General features: G+C 48.1%; 1 protein-coding gene across 2 annotated transcripts in view; it reads right to left on the bottom strand.

Moving 5' to 3' along the window:
* Window positions 1-275: 275 nt before the first annotated feature.
* The window catches only part of MED16 (mediator complex subunit 16), a 59,088-nt gene continuing 49,038 nt past the window's right edge, over window positions 276-10,325 (bottom strand). For both annotated transcript variants that reach the window (XM_077271573.1, XM_077271581.1), the window contains exons 13-14: window positions 3,371-3,454; window positions 276-600 (exon numbers count right to left, since the gene is read on the bottom strand). In XM_077271573.1, the coding sequence (XP_077127688.1) occupies window positions 474-600; window positions 3,371-3,454 (211 nt within the window). In that variant the 3' untranslated portion in view covers window positions 276-473. The remainder of the gene's footprint in view (window positions 601-3,370; window positions 3,455-10,325) is intronic.

Below are 10,325 nucleotides of genomic sequence, written 5' to 3'. Positions count from 1 at the left end.
GTAATAGTGGCAGAAAATCATGCCCCTTCCCATCCACTTCACAGATTGGCATGTTTCAGGTTGCTTGAAATCGATAAGTTGGCAACCTGGAACACAAATAATGGGAGAGGTACACCCAGCGATATGTACCCTCAGCCATTCCGATCAACATCCACCCACCTTTCTAATCTTGTAATCAGCACTCGACCAATCACTGATCAGCAGGTACAAATAAAACTAAAATTGTAACATAGGATATTACCCAGCACTGGTTCCAAGTTTTCTGACAAAATAAATAAAGAAAAACTTTTATTCCTAATATGTCAACTCATTTACAACTGGAGTTTGCTGAGTTTTATGCAACAATGGACTTAAACTGTATTGATAAAAAAAAGTTATTTGGACTACAATGTATGTAGAGTTTGGTCATTACTGAAGTGCCAGAGCGACCATCAGTGGCAGTCTTTTAACATACAAGGAAACAGTGCGAAAGGTCATGAATAGGTATGGGGCATTTTTCTCCAAAGTCCTCCACATAGGCAGGTTTTTATCCATCTTTGCTCCCATTGCTTCACTGCTGTAGCTTTGTTCGGAGACTTGAGCATCGTTACACAGCCACATCTGAGTACCCGGAAAAAAAAAATCCAAAACACAAGAAAACAAACATTAATAGTGAGACTTTCATCCCAACTAAAATTTAAAATAAGACAGCACTGAAAACACCAGGATCTCCAAATCAGAGGCGGTTGAGAAGATGACATTTTAGGATCAGGAACGTGCATTCCATGCAAAAGAATCTTTAACTTATTGTGCCATATAATCAATTTTCATGTAGAGCTTCCTTCAGTTCCATTTGACTCTTGGGCCACTTTCACACTTTATGGATTCTTTTAGGCCATAAACTAACCAAACGTTATTTTTAAATCCATGTTACAGTTCCTTACTATTAACATAAAATATGAATGGTAGGTGCTTGCAGTGTGCAGGACTGTGGAGTCCGGTGTCCATTTTGGTGGAGTTGGTGGTATAAAACGGACTGACTCCGACTCCAAAAATATATAATAATTTGGGTACAGTAGTTCAGTGCAGGATGTGCTGTAAATGTTTTCATAATAATTTGGGAAAGTTATACAATTTCCTATAAATGTCTGTTCTGTTCCTGATCTAAGGATCTGGGCTTTTAGTTGAGATGAATCTGAGCTGCACTTTATGTACATGCTCAGTAGTGAGGCAGTGCTGGGAGTCTGAAGTCAGGGAGTCGGAAGTCAGGGAAATTGGGGAGTCGGAGTCAACTGTTTGGCTTACCGACTCCACAGCACTGAGTGTCAAAATGAGGAATGCTGGGCAAACCAGAGGACTTGATTCTGAGGAATCACCTTTCATCTATACAAAACCAATTAATCATCATTAAATTAGTTTTTCAGACCAGGGCTAATTTTAGCATTGAAATAAGATACACAAGGTTATAATTCACCTCTGCTTGCTGGTTGGTCATCGTATGATCACTCATATGCCATTTGCATTCTCATAAGGGTTAATCACAGTTTACTGTATTGTTGGAGATTTGTGATGTAATATATGATTTGGCCAATAGAGGGCAGTGGCGAGAGGCCAAAGTTGGAGTGCAGGGGTTTGGAGGTTGGTGAGCAGAGTCAAAGGAGAGTCTAGGTGGGAGTGAAGCTCATCAAGAGAATGCCAAGAGTGTGCAAAGCAGTCATCAAAGCAAAAGGTGGCTACTTTGAAGAATCTAGAATATAAGACATAATTTCAGTTGTTTCACACTTTTTTGTTAAGTATATAATTCCACATGTGTTAATTCATAGTTTTGATGCCTTCAGTGTGAATGTACAATTTTCATAGTCATGAAAATACAGAAAAATCTTTAAATGAGAAGGTGTCCAAACTTTTGGTCTGTACTGTACATGTACGGTGAAGATGGTAGTGTGTGTATAGAGCAGGTTCACAGGGTGAGCCTGACCCATACCCGTCAGATAATGGCTCTGACACACAACCAGGATCTGCCTGTAACAGCCATGGGTGAAGCTCCGCTCCACCTGCCACTGTTAGGCTATGTGCACACGATGCGGATTTACTGCGGATCTGCAGCGTTTTTTTCCGCACAGAATTGCTGCAGATCTGCAAGTGATTTATAGTACAATATAAATCAGTGGAAAAAAAAAAAATGCTGTACTAATGGTGCGGAAAATTCCGCACGGAAAACGCTGCGGAATAAAAGAAGGAGCATGTCCTTTATTTGTGCAGATCTACAGCGTTTTTGTACCCATTCCATTATAGAAATCCGCAGGGGTAAAAACGCATGAAATCCGCACAAAATCCGAAGTAAATCCGCATCAAATCCGCACCTGTGTTTTCTGCTAAGAAATGCAGAATCCGCACAAAAAAATTCCATATTGCCAGGTCAGTTTTACCATATATATGATGAATAAAAAAAAACCAAAAAACAATTGTTGAATTTCACTTTTTTTTTGTAATTTCACAGCACTTGGAATTTTTTTCCCATTTTCTAGTACAGAACATGATAAAACCAATGGTGTCGTTCAAAAGTACAACTCTTCCCGCAAAAAAAAAGCTCTCATATGGCCATATGAAAAATAAAACAATAAAAAAATAAACACATTTGGTGTTGCCCAGTGCGTAAAAGCATATAAAATAAATTAATCTGAATGGCAAGCAGCAGAAAGAGAATCAAAACACCAAAATTATGTTTTTTTTGGATGCTGCAATATTGAAATGAAATGCAATAACAGGCGATCAAAAAAAAAACATTATAATAACCCCAAAATGCTAGCAGAAAAAACATCAGGCCACAGCGCAAAAAATAAGCCATCAACCAGCCCCAGATCCCAAAAAAGGAAACAGTTTCAGGTTTCGGAAAATGGCTCTTGGAGAAGGGAAAAGAAAAAACGAAAAATTGCAAGGTTGTGAAGGGGTTAAAAAAAATTTGTATCTATTTTACACCACTAAAATAATAAGAAACTGGACAAGTTTGCTATCGGCCTAATCGTACTAAAGAGGAGAATAATATTGCTTGGTCAATTTACCACACAATGTATGCCATAAAAAACAATTCTCAAAAACAATGTAAGAATTGCAATTTTGTTTGCAATTTCACCGCACTTGTAAATGTTTCTGTTTTCCACTACATAATACAGTATATTGTATGTATGAACTGTGTCATTTAAAAGTACAACCTGTCCTGCAAAAAGCAAACTCTCATATGGCTATGTGAACAGAAAAAAAATAAAAAAAAAGTTATGACTGTTAGAAGAAGCAAAGGAAAAGACGAAAAGACAAATGAAAATGGGACATGTCAGGAAGAGTTTAATAATAAACTATGGCATCACTGTTTCATGGCTATCACTAGGCTCACCGTGTGCAGGACTTGCAGGCCTCAGTGGGAAAGATTCCCAGATGCAGTCTTCTCAGATGATCAATTTTTGGTTGGGTGGGTGACCTGAGAAATATCAAAAGACATTTTGAAAAACAGCAAGTGTTCACAGTAAAAACTACTGTTATAGTTAAAGGGATATTCCCATCTCCAAGATCCTATCCCAATATGTAGTAGGTGAAATAATAATATTAGCAAATACCTCCAATTAGAAACAGGGATTTTTGTGTACTCACCGTAAAATCCTTTTCTCCGAGCCATGGGTGTTATACTGCTGCCACTAGGAGGACACTAAGCAAATACACAAAAAAGTTAACTCCTCCTCCGCAGTATACACCCTCTGCTGGCTCTCTCGTGAACCAGTTCGGTGCCAAAGCAGTAGGAGCTCACAAAAAGAGTTGCAATATGTCAAAACCAATAAAGACTACAAGCCAACGGGCTAACAGGGTGGGAGCTGTGTCCCCCAATGATTGGCTCGGAGAAAAGGATTTTACGGTGACTACACAAAAATCCCTGTTTCTCCTTCGCCTCATTGGGGGACACAGGACCATGGGACGTCCTAAAGCAGTCCCTGGGTGGGAAAACGTCACAACAGGTTTGAAACCTCACGCACCCAATGATGAAAGAATTAAGTGATTAAATGAGACATACAGATGCGAAACTGCCGATTGCAGAATCTGTCTGCCGACGGCCGCATCTGAGGAGGCTTGAACATGAATGTTGTAATGTTTAGCGAACGTGTGAAGACTGGACCAAGTCGCAGCCTTACACACTTGCTGTGCAGATGCCTTGTGCCGAATGGCCCAGGATGCCCCCACTGACCGAGTGGAGTGTGCCTTAATCCACGTGGGGATAGGCTGGCCTTTGACATGGTAAGCTTCTTGGATCGCTGAACGAAGCCATCTGGCTATCGTGGCCTTCGAGGCAGGTAACCCCTTTCTGTGACCATCCGGAAGCACAAAAAGGGCATCAGCTTTGCAAAAAGACGCCGTCCTGGAAATGTACTTTCTGAGAGCCCTCACACCAAGTCAGAGTGTGAAGGGCTTTCTAAGTACGATGGACTGGAGCTGGACAGAATGAGGGTAGGACAAGGTCTTCATTCAGATGAAAAGACGAGACAATTTTAGGTAAGAAGGACGGGGACGTTCTGAGCACCACCTTGTCCTGGTGGAAAATCAAAAACGGAGGCTTGCACGACAAGGCCGCCAGTTCCGAAACCAGTCTGATGGATGTTATGGCCACCAGAAAGGCAACTTTCCATGAAAGAAGAGAGAGGCAAACCTGTAATAGCTCAAAGGGAGTCTCTTGTAAGGCACTGAGGACCAAGTTAAGGTCCCAAGGTTCTAAATGCATCTTGCACGGAGGGACAAGATGCGAAACTCCTTGCATGAAGGTCCTAACCTGAGGCTTGGAAGCTATCCGACGCTGGAAAAGGACGGAGAGGGCCGAGATCTGGCCCTTGAAAGAGGCCAGCGCTATGCCTGAATCCAGACTCGCTTGGAGAAACTCCAGAATGGAGGGGATGGAAAACACCAACGGGAAAAGACCTTTATCTTTACACCAAGCGAAAAAAGTTCTCCAAACGCGATGGTAAATACGCATGGAAACAGGCTTCCTAGCGTTGATCATGGTAAATGCCACTTGACGGGAGAACCCGGCTTGGGCTAGAATCCAGGATTCAATGGCCAGGCCGTTAAACTCTGAACTCTTGAGTTCTGGTGGCAAATGGGTCCCTGGGAGAGAAGGTCCGGCAGATCCGGTAACCTCCGGGGAACGTCGTCGACGAGATGCATTAGCTCCGCGTACCAAGCTCGGCGAGGCCAGTCCGGAGCGACAAGGATCACCGGAACGCCTTCCACTTTGATTTTTCGGATGACCCTTGGGGTCAGCAGAAGAGGCGGAAAGATGTAAGGGAGACGAAATTGGCCCCATGGGAGTACTAGGGCATCCGAGCCGATGGCTAATGGATCGCGGGATCGGGCTACAAATGCCGGAACCTTGGCATTCAGCCTGGAGGCCATGAGGTCCACATCTGGAGTGCCGAAACGCTGGCAAATCCCGTGAAAGACTTCCGGGTGAAGAGACCACTCTCCTGAAGCTATGCCCTGGGGGCTGAGAAAGTCCGCCGCCCAATTCTCTACCCCCGGAATGTGAACTGCGTAAATGAGCGATTGATTTGCCTTGGCCCATTGTAGAATGTTCGAAACCTCGGTCATCGCTCTTCTGCTGCGCGTGCCTCCCTGGCGATTGATGTACGCCACAGCCGTGGCATTGTCTGATTGGATCCAGATGGGACGTCCCGCCAAGAGGTGATGGAAACAATGAAAAGCCAGCGTTATCGCTTGGATCTCGAGGATGTTGATCGGAAGGTTGGCTTCCTGAGTGGACCAACGTCCCTGAGCCGTGTGGTGACAAAAGATTGCTCCCCATCAGAGGAGACTGGTGTCGGTGGTCACTACAGCCAGGGAACTGGGAGGAAGGACCTTCCCTGATCCAAGGACGACATTGCAGTCCACCACCTGAGAGATCGCCTGATTCTGGGTGCCAGGCGAAAGCGGCGACCCAGGGAGGCTGGATTCTTGTCCCATGCTGAGATCAAGGTCTGCTGCAGGGGACGCAAGTGAAATTGTGCAAACAGCACTGCCTCGATAGATGCCACCATTTTCCCGAGTACCCGCATGGCGAACCGCAGGGAGTGAGAGCGGCCCAGAGATAGCAATTGGGCTCCCCGGATAAGAGAGGAAATCTTTTCCGGAGGGAGAATTACCAACCCAAGGGAAGTGTCCAAGATCATCCCCAAAAACGGGACTCGCTGGGATGGAATGGGAGACGATTTCTCCATGTTCACCAGCCCACCTAGATGAGACAGAGTGTCGACGGTGACAGTGATGCTCTCTTGGCAAGCCCGATAAGATGGCACTTTGACGAGAAGATCTTCCAGATATGGAAGAATCACCACGCCCCGGGAGTGTAGGATAGACATGACGGCAGCCATGACTTTTGTGAACACCCTGGGGGCGGTGGCGAGCCTGAAGGGCAGAGCGGTGAATTGAAAATGATCGTCTCCAACCGCAAAGTGCAGGAATCTTTGATGACTTTCGAAGATTGGGATGTGAAGATATGAGTCTTTGATGTCGCATCCTGAAGTGGCGCACTGAGAGGAATTTGTTCAACAACTTCAGGTCCAAAATGGGACGCATGGTTCCGTCTTTCTTGGGGACCACGAACAGGTTCGAGTAGAAGCCCTTGAACCTTTCTGTGGGATGAACTGGAACAATAACTGCGCTGTTGCAGAGGACTTGCAAGGTCTGGTAAAAGAGAACTGCTTGCGCTTTGGACTTTGGAAGACGGGACTGGAAGAAGCGCGTCGGAGGGGGGGAAAATGAACTCGATCCTGTATCCGGAAGACACGAGGTCTCTGATAACCATACTTGGTGAAACAAAAGTAGACGGCCGCCTACCCTGCCTGTGTCCACCGGACACAGCCAGAAGTCACTGAGAAGATAATTTTTGGGAAGGGGCACTGTTGGGTCTGGATCGGGGAGATCTGTTTCTCCAAGAATTAGAAGGTCTGAAGGAAGGTTGCGACCCCCTGCCTCTGCGTGGGGGGCAAGAAGAGCTAGCGGGAGCAGTTGAGGAAGACCAGCTTGTGGTACCGCGAAAGGGTCGGAAGCGAACCTGGGATCGGTTCCGAAAGGGGCGAATGGGCTTGCGCTGAGGAAGGAATTCGCTTTTTCCGCCGGCAGCGTCTGAGATAATCTGATCGAGTTTATCTCCGAACAGGTGCCCGTGCTGGTTTGGTAGTGAAGACAAGGATTTCTTTGAAGCAGAGTCTGCCTGCCATTCTCGGAGCCACAATGCTCTACTGATGGTCACGGCGTTAGCGGCCGCAAGTGCGGCACAATTAGCCACATCTAGGGAGGCATGAACTACGTAATCACCCGCTCGGGCAATCTGGTAGGCAAGGTTGGACAAATCGGGCGGCAAGCGATTGTCCCTATTAGATTTCACTATGGCCTCGGCCCAGGCTACCAGCTAAGCTCTAGCTAAGTAGTGGCGAATGAAGGGAATAGAGTTGCTCCAGCAGCCTCGAAGACCGACCTGGCCATGTTGTCAATCTGACAATCAGTGGGATTTTTAATGGAAGATCCGTCCGCCAAAGACAGAAGAGTCTTTGAAGCTAGTCTCGATATAGGTGGATCTACTGCAGGGGACTCAGTCCATTCCTGTCTCAGAGTCGGTGTGAAGGGGTACCGTGCTTCTAGAGGCTTTAGGCCCGTGAAGCGCTTATCCGGGCGATTTCTATGCTTTTTGACAATGTCCGTAATTTCAGGATGATTGGCAAAAAACTTGAGGCCGTTTTGTTCGCTTAAAGGACACTGGGTGATCCTGATTAGTACCGGCTTCTTCGTCTATTTTCAGAGTGTGATTAACCGCCTCGATGAGGGAATCAATAGACTCCTGGAACTCAGGGGAATCCGGGTATGGGGCCACATCGGATTCGTATACAGAGTCGTGCTCACTGTAAACCCCTGGTGAAGGGGAATGAGACACAGAGCTAGCGGATGAAGAGACATCGGAGTTCCGTGGGGAAGTGTCATGGGTACGTTTTCTAGAGGAATGAGTACCCTGTGTAGCCGTCCGGCCCCGACCTGACGAGCCGTGTGCGGCTGAGGAACCCTCTACAGGAGGTAAGGAGATACCCTGGCTTGAGGAGGAATCGCGAAAGGATTCTAGGGCCTTGGCGAGAGAAGCCATGGACTGTGTCAAAAGAGGAAGCCCATTCAGGGGGGCTGGCACCGCTGTGTTCTACAGTAGCGGGGATCTCCTGAGTGCCTGAAGCCTCACAGTCCGTGCAGAGAGGTTTAGGATGCTTCCGCGGAAGGGAAACATTGCATGAGGTACTTGAGGCGTAGATCACCGTGTGCGCCTTATCCGCCTTTTTATTAGCCTTTGATTGAGACATACTGCAAAAGGCTGATGAAAGCTTGCAGGGATGTACCTGCAGCGTATGGATTATATGAACCTGCAGCGTAGGGGTTAATGCCTGCCGCGGAGGATGAATGTTGCAGCGGAGGGTGAATGCCTGCAGAAAAGGGGTTAAGCAGCGTGCACCAGCAGCGGTGTGTGGCTCACTTACCCAGGTCCTGCGTGCCCCCAGAGATGTGCCTGTGTCGATCAGTGCAGTAATGGCGTCCCCCATAAGCTTCCTGCACGCCAGGAAGTAACATCTGATGCAGATTTGGTGCTTCTCGTGGAGTGCGAGAAGCGCCAGAAGAGGTGGGCCGAGTGTAAAAGGCAGGGAGGGACCATGGAAAAAAGCAGGGCGAGACCCCGCCCACCCTGAACCGGCCTAGGGCAGAAGGCTCGAGAGGTGGCGGAGTCGCTGAAAAAAAGGGGGGATGAGCCGCCGGACCATGGGCGGCGATGACCTAACACGGCCAGAAGCCGGGGAGTAAGGCTGCTTTCACACTAGCGTCGAATGACGCACGTCACAATGCGTCGTTTTGGAGAAAAAACGCATCCTGCAAAATTGCTTGCAGGATGCGTTTTTCCTCCATAGACTTGCATTAGTGACGCATTGCGACGGATTGCCACACGTTGCATCCGTCGTGCGACGGATGCGTCGTGTTGCGTCGGACCGTCGGCACAAAAAAACGTTACATGTAACTTTTTTTTGGTGCGTCGTGTCCGCCTTTTCCGACCGTGCATGCGCGGCCGGAACTCCGGCACCGCCTCCCCGGACATCATAATGGGGCAGCGGATGCGTTGAAAAATTGCATCCGCTGCCCCCGTTGTGTTTTTTTTTGCACAGTATGCGTCGGTACGTCGGCTCGTCGCATTGCGAAGTGTGTCGTACGACGCTAGCGTGAAAGTAGCCTAAATTAGCGACCGGAAGTAGCCGCAGCGGGGACCAGATGAGAGGCCGCGGCTATGGAGGCAGCTGCAGTCGCTTGACAGTTGCTTGAGGTAACGGCCGCGGCCAGCGATAACGGCCGCGGCAGCACTGGGGTGTTCTGCAGCTGTGAGGAGAGGTCTGCGCAGCGGTCACGCACAAGGCAGGCGGGGGAGGGGGTTGCGCCATAACGGCCAAGGTGTAATAAAGGCCGCGGCGGAGCCTAGGACTTTGTGCCAAACCCCCCCGGGGACCCGGGAATAAACGCAGGACCCTGGGGAGGGAGGTAAGGAGTCCTCCCTCCCGCTGAATGGCCGTACTCACTGCGATCCGAGTCAGGAGCGCTGGGCCACAGACGGCGAACATCAATCACGCCGTCTCTCCTCAATCCACCATCCCTTTGATAGGGAGGTGGAGAGGACTCGATGAATCCCTGACACCAGCCTCTTTCTCACAGTGGTGGTGCAGTGGGGCCACACAAAAGCCACGAGGGCGCTTCTACTTCACCTCATTGGGGGAACAATCGCACTGTCGCAGGTCGGCAGAAGTCCTGGCTACGGAATGGGGTACATGGGGGCGACGCACCATGTTCCCGTCCGTTTTCGGTGTGGGGTGAGCGGACCCATTAAAGGAATCCATTGCCCCGATAAGAGCTCAGGCTAGCGTTGCAGGAGGGGGTACGGGGAGGCGACACTCCGCGTTCCCGCCTGTTGAAGTTTTTGGGAGATTGGGACCTTGAAAGGCCCCGTCACCCGTCTAATCCGTGGAAAAAAAGATGAAAATAAAAAAAAAAAAAAAAGAAAATCGGGGTCTTAGTGCCTCCTACAGACACTAAGCAAGAACTGGTTCACGAGAGAGCCAGCAGAGGGTGTATACTGCGGAGGAGGAGTTACCTTTTTGTGTATTTGCTTAGTGTCCTCCTAGTGGCAACAGCATAACACCCATGGTCCTGTGTCCCCCGATGAGGCGAAGGAGAAATGTAGTATAGTTTTTCTGATTGGCTATGTCTCTTTCCTCATGTTCAGGCATTGCAGGTTTACG

The sequence above is a fragment of the Ranitomeya variabilis genome, chromosome 1, assembly GCF_051348905.1.
Source record: "Ranitomeya variabilis isolate aRanVar5 chromosome 1, aRanVar5.hap1, whole genome shotgun sequence".
In the NCBI taxonomy this organism is placed as follows: domain Eukaryota; kingdom Metazoa; phylum Chordata; class Amphibia; order Anura; family Dendrobatidae; genus Ranitomeya; species Ranitomeya variabilis.
The sequence above is the reverse complement of the archived record's forward strand: the minus strand, read 5'-3'. Positions and strand labels throughout refer to the sequence as shown.